The sequence below is a fragment of the Bremia lactucae genome, linkage group LG4 (genome assembly GCF_004359215.1).
Source record: "Bremia lactucae strain SF5 linkage group LG4, whole genome shotgun sequence".
Taxonomy (NCBI): Eukaryota; Oomycota; class Peronosporomycetes; order Peronosporales; family Peronosporaceae; genus Bremia; species Bremia lactucae.
The window spans coordinates 7557462-7568980 of record NC_090613.1 but is presented as its reverse complement, the minus strand read 5'-3'; the positions used below and the strand labels follow the sequence as shown (position 1 = coordinate 7568980).

At 44.2% G+C, this 11519-nt stretch overlaps 3 protein-coding genes across 3 annotated transcripts; all 3 read left to right on the top strand.

The window, feature by feature from the left end:
• Positions 1-951: 951 nt before the first annotated feature.
• CCR75_005353 (uncharacterized protein) lies at positions 952-2478 on the top strand (the record flags this gene model as incomplete). Its single annotated transcript, XM_067963434.1, has 2 exons — positions 952-1176; positions 1252-2478. The coding sequence occupies 2 exons, from the start codon at positions 952-954 to the stop codon at positions 2476-2478; spliced, it is 1452 nt and encodes a 483-aa protein (XP_067817063.1).
• A 604-nt stretch (positions 2479-3082) lies between these two features.
• Positions 3083-4168, top strand: CCR75_005354 (uncharacterized protein; the record flags this gene model as incomplete). Its single annotated transcript, XM_067963435.1, has 1 exon — positions 3083-4168. The coding sequence occupies one exon, from the start codon at positions 3083-3085 to the stop codon at positions 4166-4168; it is 1086 nt and encodes a 361-aa protein (XP_067817059.1).
• A 1066-nt stretch (positions 4169-5234) lies between these two features.
• Positions 5235-6572, top strand: CCR75_005355 (uncharacterized protein). The gene is made up of 2 exons (XM_067963436.1): positions 5235-5777; positions 5844-6572. Exons 1-2 carry the CDS (start codon positions 5358-5360, stop codon positions 6426-6428), a joined length of 1005 nt encoding a protein of 334 aa, XP_067817060.1. The 5' UTR covers positions 5235-5357; the 3' UTR covers positions 6429-6572.
• Positions 6573-11519: the final 4947 nt, after the last annotated feature.

Below are 11519 nucleotides of genomic sequence, written 5' to 3'. Positions count from 1 at the left end.
TGTTGATTATTTGGCTTATTGTCGATCAGGCGGCTATATCTTCGACTGGGACTAAGACACGCGTAGGAAAAAATAATAATGGCCCTCTATTGCTTCGTTGTGTGATGGGGTGCATTTCAATGACGCTTTCAAAGCTAGTGTTGGAAGCACTAAACTTTTCGAATGCCATTGCAGTCACATATTTTAGCCCTTTGCTTGTATTCGTAATGGTAAGTCTATCAGTCTATATCTTTGCCGTTCAATCGCTTAAATAGTCATCGTATTCTAGGCCACATTTTTTTATAAAACTAAAGCTGAAGGTTTCACATTGGCCTGTTCTGCGCTGTTGCTGGTGCTGTGCTGACCAAACAACCTACCTTCCTCTTCAGCACGAGAAAATCGACGGATGTCAAGTGGTATCATCGCTCCACGACAAGTCTCGTCACTTTGTATCTGCTTGGCGAGCCTGCAGCCATCTTCTTCGCAATTGTGACGGCTTTTATGCAAGCGGGCACTTATCTGTCGCTATGCCGCCTTCAAAAAGTGCCGTATCTTGTAGTAATGCACTACTTCCTGCTAACGATGACGCTCGTAGCGCTACTGATACTGTTACTTGTACAGCACGGAAAGTTCAGAGCCGAAATTTCGCTCCAGATTTGCGGCTATGTCACAGGCACTGGCGTATTATTCTTTGCAGAACAGCTATTCCTCACGCGCGGATTCCAGTTTGATAATCCTGAAGTGCTAGCCGCAACATGGCTTCTCCACGTCGGTAGCGAGTATGCTTGGAGCGTAATACTACTAGGTGCCGCGCTAAACGCATGGAGCGTTGGTGGCGCTAGTGTTATTGCAGGAGGGGTCCTACTTCTTGCCTTTCGTCGTGTGCGCCTGCATTGGGCAATGAGATTTTAATAAAAATTGTCAAATGTATTGTCTATGTATTTCTAAAGTTTAAATGCAACAATTAATCTCATGACCGACCGCTCGGAGCCCGCCCGTTACAAGACTGCGTACATGCACTATTCAGGCATTCGTCGAAAGGACGTTGTTTCAAAGCACCCTGCGTGGACTGTGCAGCAGGTTTCGTCCGAATTAGGACGGCAGTGGAAGGCTTTAACATCTAATGAGCTTAAGCCGTGGGTAGAGCTGGCACAGTTTGACAAGGCACGTTTTTGCACAGAAGCCCACCTAATGCACGTAAGAAATGTAAGTCTTTAGTTTAAAAAGGTGGCGATGTTATTGAAACATCAATTAGCTCATGTATCTTAGCAGTCTGCACAAAACAATAAAAGCTTTTCGACCAAGCGAAAGAAGCTGCCGAATCAACCACGACAGCCAGACACTGCCTACATTTGCTTTTGGAAAAGCCGTCGACCGGTTGTGGTAGCTAAAAACCCATCTCTTGATGCGCAGCTAGTCTCAAAGGAAGTTGCGAGGCAGTGGAGAGCTCTTTCAGTTCTCGAGCGACAAATCTGGATAAATTTGGCTGCAAAGGACACAATTCGCTTCCAAGAGGATACTGCTCACTATCATCAAAAATTGGGGGATGTTCCGGAGCTTTATAAGGCGCCTTTAAAGGATCCCTTTGCTCCTAAACCGGCAAAGTCAGGATTCCAGCTATTTGTGCGTTATAATCGTGATAATTTCCCGCTTTTAAAGGTAACCATTAATAATTTCCGCTCGGAGATGAGTAAGGTTTGGAATAAGTTAAGTGATTCCGATAAGAATGAATGGTATGAGCTGGCTAAGCAAGACAAGCGGCGATATGATCGAGAAATGAATTCGTACGAACCACCGGTCTACATGGACGTGGATATTCAAAAGACTTACGAACGTTTTCGCGAATTACAATACATGGCCCGAGGGAATTCATGTGCACCACGGCTGCCTGAAAATGCGTACAGCATCTTCGTATCGACACAGAGGCAAAAACTGGTTGCTCTGCGCCCAAATCTTTTAAATACGCAAATCATGCATGAGTTAGGAGTCGCGTGGAAAGCTTTGAGTACAATTGAACGCACAGTCTTTCAAGGGAAGGCTCGAGATGATGCAAAGCGCTTTCGAACAGAAATGGAGACTTTCCTTGCGAGGCAGCAGATAAAAGAGCGAGCTTCACAAGACTCATCAACGATGCGGGCTCGAAAGCGAAAGGAATACGATCAAGGAGAGACCAAATACGAACAGCTCCAAGATATGGAGACAGAAGGATGTTCTGGTCGAAAAGAAAATCATGGACCAGGATACAAGTTGCGAAAGTCTGGGCTTCCACGACGTCCAAAGTCGGCCTACAACCTAATGTTCATGTCCAAGCGTACGGAATTGCTTGCAACAAATCAGATCTCCCATAATGAGTGCTCGGCCCTTTGTGGTCGATTGTGGCGTCGAATGTCAAAGGAAGATCGCGAACCTTACATATTTATGGCTGCAGAGGACAAACGCCGATATAATCTTGAATTAGAGGCGCTAAGTATTGAAGCGTCTCAGGAATCGGGCACATGATGCGACAAAATGTCGATACTTTGTCGAGGTTTAATGTTAGTATTCAACCTTAATTTAATTCTTCGTCGGAATTTTGCACACAACAAGCAGTTTTTTTCGGTTAGGGATGAAAGTTTCGGCTAAAACAATTTTAATCTTTGAATCAGTTAGCTTGGATGAGATACTTCACTGGTGGGGGTAGAGTGAATGGATATTAGATAATAGCTGCAAGGTGAGAAACCACTTCTTAAATTATACGCTGATATCGGGAACGCTATGAATAAGTGCAGCTATGAATAGTATCAAGTCGTGAGCAGTAAAATCAGCGTGATGGATAGTAGAGATATGGATTTGTCATAGAGCCAGACTGTGCGTTGGTTTTGATTAATATCCAGCCGCACCGAGGCGTAACTGCCCTTCACACTTGCTACAATGAATTCATTCTTTAAAGCCGAGCACGAAACGAACCAAACACGTACCTCCAAATATCTTTCTTTGTATCTATGGAACACACTTCTCAACTTGTCGACCACCCCTCAATCGAACAGAAAGTATCAGAAGCAAAGTAGATACTGCAGCAAAAACAGTCGCTGTAAGTCAAGGTGCCACGAATTACGAAGATATTATGTACGACCTCGTATCGCTCTCAACTCCCAAGGCCCACTCTCCCGTAACATCTTCATCCGTTACAAATCCAACTAATTCTGCAAAATTCAAGAGCTATGGCTCAGCTTTACCACCGTTTTCTGCCCCGGCGGACTTTCTTGAGAGCAATATCAACAATTTGAACTCCTCCGCAGTTGCGCCTCTTAAATCTTCGATTGCTGTATCCTCGCTTGTGATGTTACTTGAATCTTCAAGGACAAAGCCAATTGCTACAGCAACTTCGAGTCCAGTTCCAACCAATACGACTCATCAAAAGGGACAGTCGGGAATGAACGGTGGTCGCTGGACGGATCAAGAACATCAGAGCTTCCTTACAGGCTTGCGACTGTACGGCCGTGAATGGAAAAAAGTGGCAGCCAAGATCAAGACGCGCACATCCGCCCAAATTCGAAGCCACGCTCAGAAATATTTTGCGAAGCTTTCTCGTGACGATAAAATGTGCAAGTATAGTGGTCTATCTACGGCAATGTTTGGACCAGTCGAATATTTCAGCGATGGTGGCTCCTCTGTTGCACAGAATAGTAGCGACGATGATGGTTGTTTAGATGGTCCGCCACAAAATGTGCGGAGTCGCTTTGCGATCCAAAATGCTGCTGCTACGATAGCTCCTTGTCGTTCGAAGGCAAGCGAACTCTACAATCAACCAAAAGATTTCGCAAAAAAGAGATTGCGAACGCAATCAGAAGATCAGCTTAAAGTTGGCTTAGCTACAGCAAAAAAAACGATTAAGCTGCAAAAGCGAGCACATGGAGTCTCGCTGGCGCGCGTGGAGCACCTCCCATCCCAGGAGGATTTGCTAGCAAAGGCGTCTCCAAATCTTCGCCACCGGCTATCCAATCTTATAGATGCCGAATTGTGTGCACTACAGGTTCTTTTAAGTCATGCCATGCTGCAGCACCAATATTCAGCACCAGGTCAGAAATCCACTCGGCATGGAAAAAAAACGATACCGGCTACCAGCACTTTTGTTAGTGTCTCAGTCCCACCATTTCGATTCTCTGTTTTGTCAACCGAGCAAATCCCTTCCAAATCTTCAATCTATTGAGAGAATCCCAACCTATCTGATCAAGTAAAATTGGCTTGATAATCATAAAATATAACTTATTTATGTCTGCAAGCTCACAAGTAATGTAGGGCGTATTGCTCGATTAATTTGCACTTGCTTGTCAGCTTAGATTTGACAATTCATTATTGCTAGAAAAACGTCTGTCCCCGAGGGACAACCTGATTTTTTGCTTCAAAATTGTGTTGTTAGGCCACTAACGCGACAGAATGTAGAAAATCGACAAAGAGCCATATTGTTGCATATTATAGATGTAAGGCTCTCGTTGACGAGAGCCATATTGTTGCATATTATAGATGTAAGGCTTTCGTTGACGAGAGCCATCCGAGCGAGATCTCGCTCGTGAACGCCATGACGAGAACGCCTTCGACTTATGTTTATCAACTGTGTGTTTTGCCGCTTTTGCTGCAATCTCTTTTATTTGTTGTATCTTTACAGCTGAATCTAGTCCGTTCATCAAATCCAGAATTGAAGAATTCATGTGCGATTTAAGCTTCTCCTGATGAATAAGGTGGTGGTGCCCACCAGCCGACTTGGTCTACGCTGTTAATACCGTCTTCGATTTTGTGGTGTGACTTGCACTGCTTAGGACTCATGTCACCAGGTCCACCTAGTATCGGCGCCTTCGGCAGCTTGCGGTTAACAATGGCCAACCTAGGGTTCTTGAGGATGAAGCTGACTTTAAGTCCAATCCTACGGACCCTTGTTCGAGTCCTCAAGCTCAGGGCTGAGAAGCCTGCCAATATCAGGTGCACCTGTAAAAGGTCCGAATGCGCTGTCATCTATTTAATATAGGTTATAATTATATTCTACGCACTTCTGTAAAATGGCTATGACTGCAAAAAATCTGGTCCCAAACCTCTGAAGAAAAGTAGAGATAATATTTTGAAGTTCATAAAATTGTAAATTGCTTATCTTGACTCACAAGTACGCAAAATAATGCTTTGTCCTAAGTAAATTCTAAACTTTAGTTCACTTAAAAGAACTTTAAAAGTACCTGGTAAAATGAGTACCATTTTGCTTGCACGAATCTAAATGCTTTTTGTCATTGGAGTGCTCCTCCTGGTTCTCGTGGCTCTTACACTCCTCGTGACTTTCGTGACCGCCACCTGGGAGCACAACCTAGTCCAGAGGTATATCAAGGATTATTTTAATATGTAATCTCACATTAATGTCGCGTTTATGCTCTATTTTGAGGTATGATGTCTTGCCTGCCCCAGCCGACCTGGGCACAAAGGAGTTTCGGTGGCGCTGTTGGATTTCGCCGCTCATTCGTCGTGGATGGCGCAACTCTATAATGCTAAAACCTTGCCCACGTATTACACTGCAGAGCCCCTTTTTCCTAATATCATCAGACTTTGCTAAACTTGCCACCTCGCTAAGTCTGCCGAAGCTCGCACTGGAGCAGCTACCCTTCATGTTCCCGCAGGTAGCGGTTAGTAGTCTTTTTCTGCAACTTTTTGGCAACTCGCACTTTCCAGCTAGTGTGCGCAATATTCGTTGTAAAGCTGTCACCGTGGTCCAGCTAAGGCCCCTAAACATGAGTTGTCCTACTAAAGACGAAGATCTCCCGCCGCCAAGTGAACTTACTGTGCGTTATCAAATTCCACATTGTCACATTGCATTGCCTCTTATATGTTTGATTATTTTAATTTAGTGCGTGATGGTGTTGACCGGAAAGCGCTTTCTCGAGTCTGAGATAGAATTTACAATTCAAACGGACCTGTTCGATGATCATGGCACCGTGTGGCAATCTGTGACTTGGTTTTCAATTCCATACAAGCAAAAGATGCTATTGGTACCAACATCACAGTCTTCATTCACCTTTAATAACAGTGTTGCCGCGCATGCAAAAGCAAATTTATGGAAGGAAACATTTAAATGCTCCGAGCGAAATGCTACTGAGTTCAAGGATGTTAGTGTTGTGGATATGACAGGGACACGAACAAACGAGGCTAATGCTGCGCCACTATTATGGATTCTAGCGCGCGCGACTGGCATGCTTCAGCAGCAGAAGCGAGTGCCGGCACAGCCTCTGATGTGTAGCTGCAAATTTGATGAGGATTTAGAAGTTGTGTCACTAAACGAAAATTTAGAGCTGCAATCATGGACAAATGAAGAATATTTGAAGCAGCAGACGCAACCAGAATGTGTTTCCTTTGCTGTCGATACTGAAGGCTTGAGAGTGATGACAGGGAGTCTACGTACTGTTGGTTGGAACTTCTCCTGTGATAGAAAGTGATACCAAGAAGGAAGTTCCTGTAAGTAGTGCTCGAGTGTAAAATCTTCCCTGCGTCATGGTTAAATGCTACGTATCCTTGGTGGACTTAGAACCAAAGCTTTTGCTTCATAACAAAATACAGAGGAATGTTGTTCACGTTAAATACGCCGATATTATCGGCCTTAAAGGCTGGTGACTTATCTGAGATGGTGGTCATTCGACCGAATCCTGAGTTAAACTCATCGTCGCTTTTCGATGAAGCTATGGAAATCAGCGGTCAGAAAATTTTATCGCAGTTAATGATTAATTACATATAACCACGCTACCAAATAAGCGCTCTTTTATCCAGCCTTTTCAGTGTAAATACTTATTTATGTATCCATTCATGTAACACATTACGGGAATAAAAAAGATTATTTCCTAAAAGAAAAAATAATAGAATTAGGGAATTGCTACATTTATGCCTTTTTACTTGGATTAACACCTTTTTTATTTTAAATTTGCTTAAGGTACATTACTTTATGGGTCCTTTTATCCTATTCTAAAATAGTTAACTACTCAAATTCCCATTTATTATGGGTAACAAATGTTGTCGCCGCCAGACATAAATCTGGCTGCCGAAATCTATTTTTTAATAAGCTAGGGTAAGTTTAAGATTAAATAATCTATTAAAGTGCAGTTCCCCTTTTGATCTTAAAGCGTCTAGTGCCTTCCGAGGCTTGCGCATTAATTTGTGGTTTTCTAAGCTACATACTCTTGGGCACTAGTTGCCACTTGGTTCTACGAACCCCTGAATCCCTTGAACTAGGATTCATTAGGCTTTTATAGCTTGTACGACTCCTTAACTTGTTAAACCCGTTAGTTCTATAGAGCTAATCGAGTCTCTGAGTCGAAAGTCTTCCTTTGACAGTAGGAGCGAGGTAGCTCCGCCACCTGGTAGCACTCGTAGTCAATCTACACTTGAGGCGTTATAAGACTAAGCCTTCACTGAAATCGAAGAGTTTCCAGAGCTTTTCGAGGCGCAACGCGCAGCGCATGACAAGCTCAAATTTTGTTTGGGCTTGAAATTGTAGAGTTCATTCTATTCCAGGGACTAGAGGTCCTGCATGCAGGGCTTGAAGCCTTCATGCGGTATGAATCCTCCCTGACCGGCCAGGTACAAGATCGCCTTGCGGCTACTATTGCCAGCACGGTACATCTCTGTACCTGATTCAGAGCCTAAAGCTCACCCTATAGGTGTCAATTTAAAGGAGGAGAGGCTTTTAAAGCTTTGGAACAGAATATGAATATTCGTAGATGTTATATGTGCGGAAGCACGAAACAAATACGTCCAACCTGTTCCCCTAAAACATTTGCGTAAACCTCGAAAGAGCACCAATTCCGACCTATACTAGAAATCTGGTACGGTGCGGGAAAACGCCGACACCTAGTAGGTGCAGGTCGCCCTGCTGGGGAAGACCTAGACTTTGTTGAACCTCTAGGAGGTGAGAGTAAACAGGACCTAGCCCCAATTAGACCGGTGCGTTACACCTGGTAGCACTTTGTAGTCCGTCCAAGGACCACAGTTCTATCATTTAACATGGACATTTTAGATGATAATGGAAATACGCATCACGTTTCGTAATGGCACAGGGCGTGAGTATAAGCCTGGTTTGTTAGTCGCTCAAGCAACTGTGAAGGGTTTTGATAAGCCATTGTCAATTTTAATTGACTCAGGAGCGTTCTTGCTATTATGCTCGACGTCTTTCCCTTGAGGTAAATCAACAATACGTTGAGGCACTTAAAGCGCATAAAAATAATACAATCACTGTTCGCTTAGCGACTAAGACTCGTGTCACTGTTCCTTAAGTTCCGTTAAGTTACAGTATGAAGTTGCTGGACTTTGACAGTGTGGAACGCTGTCTCGTCCTTGATTTGGATTCGAGACATGATCTCATCCTTAATCTGGCCTGCTTGAACGCCATGAGCCATGGATCGATTGGAGATCTAAGACCTTAGGCGACACGCGCCCTCCTTTTTCTGGGTCGGGCTCAAAATTAATGTTTTTAACATTGGAGATTATTAACTCAGACACTCTAATGTCTAACACCCTGAAAGATTCAGTCAATGATTTGCGCCATAGCGCTTTTGTTGCCTAGCAAAGGCGGGTTCATGACTCTCTAAAACTTTGCTAGGAACATTTGCAACGGCTCGTACTCTGTCGATGTCGAATTAGACATCAGCTCTGGTATAGATCCAATACAGGCTGAAAATCTGGGGACGTGAATGCTCCGGCCTCGAAGAGGCGTATTGTCTCTACTCCAAGGCAGGAAGACGCGATGCGTCTATACCCTCATAAAGTCATATGAGTGAGCAATTGGAGACGCTTGCAAATGGTGTAACCGGTAACATCGAGGAAGAAGTTAGCCTTCGGCAATCCCTCCGTTATTTGCTCTTTTAGAGCTAGACGAAATGTCTATTGATGAGTGCGGACGAGCCTTAAGGCTGGCGAGTTATCTGAGATGATGGTCATTCGACCAGCAATTGAGTTAAACTCATCGTCACTTCTAGACGAAGCTGTTTTGGATGACGCAAAAGCTGCACTTAGTGCGCGAAATGGGTCATCGATCCTTAAAGATCCTACGGATCCCTTTTATTCCTTGATTTAGGAATTCCAAGATGTGGTATGCAATAATCCACCATCTGTTTTACCTCCGGATAGAGGTGTCCGTCATGATATGGACCTGGTTTCGGAAACCAAATACTGTGTCACAAGACAATGGCCTTCACCAAGGGAAAAGTGTGACGTCATTTACGATTTCTTCCGTGCTAAGCGCGAGGCTGGAATGGTACGAGAGCGCAAATCTCCTCATTCAACACCGACATTTTGTGTCAAAAAGCCAAATGGTAAATGGCGCCTTGTACATGCTTATGTTAAGCTTAAGGCTGTCACTATACCAGCACAAACCCCCATTCCTAGAAAGGATGTTCCTTAGAACAATATGGTGGAATGTACAATGTACAGTGCATTTGGCTTAGTCGATGGTTATCACCAAATGCTCGTGCGAGCTAGCGATATCCCGCTTACAGCAGTTAGCACCCCAAGCGGTATGTTATGGGAGTGGTTGGTTATGCCACAAGGTCTCTCCAACGCCCCGGCAACATTAAATCGTCTAGTGACGCAACTTTTTCGCCCTCATCGAGGTTATGCAAAGAGTATTTTTGAAGAAATTTTTGTCCATAGTCGTGCGGAGCAGGGTCGGTCGAATATGGAAAACCATTTAGACCATTTGCGAGCAGTGCTCGAGTGTATGCCCACAAATAACTTGTATGCCAATGCATCTAAATGCATTTTTGGCGCAGACGAAATTCCATTTTGGGATGCTTCACTGGAATGCGAGGCCTTAGAGCGGATCCTTCTACGGGAAAAGCCATAGTAGATTGATCGGTTCCTAAAAACCAAAAGGTTTTGCGTAAGTATTTGGGTCTCACCAATCATTAACACAAATATAGCGAAAATGACGCTGACATGGCTAGGCCATTAACTAATCTCCATAAAAAGGATGCAGAATGGTGCTGGACTAGCACCGAACATAATTCTTTTCGAGCAGCTAAGGATACTCTTACTTATGCCCCGATTCTGGCACTGCCAAACCCAAATGGTATTGGCCTTTCAGTGTCGTCTGTGACGCGTCAGACTTTGCCATTGACAATGCTCTGTTACAAACAGATGTTGATGGGCATGAAAGTGTTATTGCGTTCGAATCTAGACAGCTTAAGCTGCGGAATAGAACTGCCCAGTTTATGACAGAGAGTTCCTTGCTATGTAATATGCTTTCGTCAGTTTCAGAGTTAATCTGCTAGGCTCTAAGCCCTTGTGATATATACAGATCACGCGTCATTTCGCACTGCGACCAAGTCACCTTAACTCACAGAGAATGGCCCGATGGATATCCTATTTCGCCGAATACAACTTCGAGGTGAAGTATAAGCCTGGCAAGCAGAATGCTTTGGCTGATGCGTTATCACGCAGGCCTGATTATAAGCTCTCTAATTTAACGACTACAATGTCGAATTAATCCGTTGGCTTACGCCAAGGATGAGCAGTTTGTACCTCTGCTAAGAGCTCTAAAGAGCACTGAATCGAGTTTTGAATTGTCGACACGTTTGCGTGCAAGGTTACATCGATTTTCTATCGATAACGACCTGTTGCTTTAATGCACAGACACTGCGGACTCTCTGCGTGTCGTTGTCCTCATGATGAGGTTTTGAAGTATCGAATCCATTACGAGGCACACGATACTGTCTTGGTGTTCATCTCGGTAGATAAAAGACCTACGGCTCTGTAAGCCAGATTTATTGGTGGTTCAAACTTTATAAATGGGTCAGCACATATGTTCGCACATGCGAAACTTTCAAACCGGTTAAACCCTCGGCGCATGCTGCTGTGCCACTGGCATGTCTGCCTGTACCCATAGGGTGCTGGGAGTCCATTAGTATGGATTTTGTTTCTGGTCTACCGAACGATTCAGCCAGTAACTCCGGCATAGTGGTCTTTGTTGACCGATTGAGCAAAATGGCTCACTTAGCGGCCGTGTCGGATTCCATTGACAATGAAGGTGCAGCAAGGCTGTTTATTGATCGCGTTTTTCGACAACATGGTTTGCCAGTGGCAATTTTCTCTAATCGGGACCCCGTTTCACGGGTTAATTTTGGAAATCAAATTTCCGAGTGCTTGGAACCAGATCGGATATGTCCACTGCGGACCATCCGCAGACCGATAATCAAACGGAACGTGTCATTCGCGTCATTGAAGACGTTTTACGCAGTGTGTGCTCAGACACCAAAAAAGCCAGCCCTGTTACCGTTCGGAAACAAGTAGGCGAGTTTCTTGCGACGCAATTTAGTGTCTTAAGACATGTAAGGGATACGATGGCTGATAGCCAAGACAAACAAAAAGAACAATCAGATGCCAAAGGCAGAAGCTGTATTAATTATTATATGGTCGGTGACCGAGTTTTACTAAACACTAAAAATCTACCTACCAACTTGTCCTCCGCGGTCTTCAAGACCAAATTGCGCCCTGCTTTATTGGACCATTTACGGTTGTGGCCAAGAAGGCCCAGCTTATAC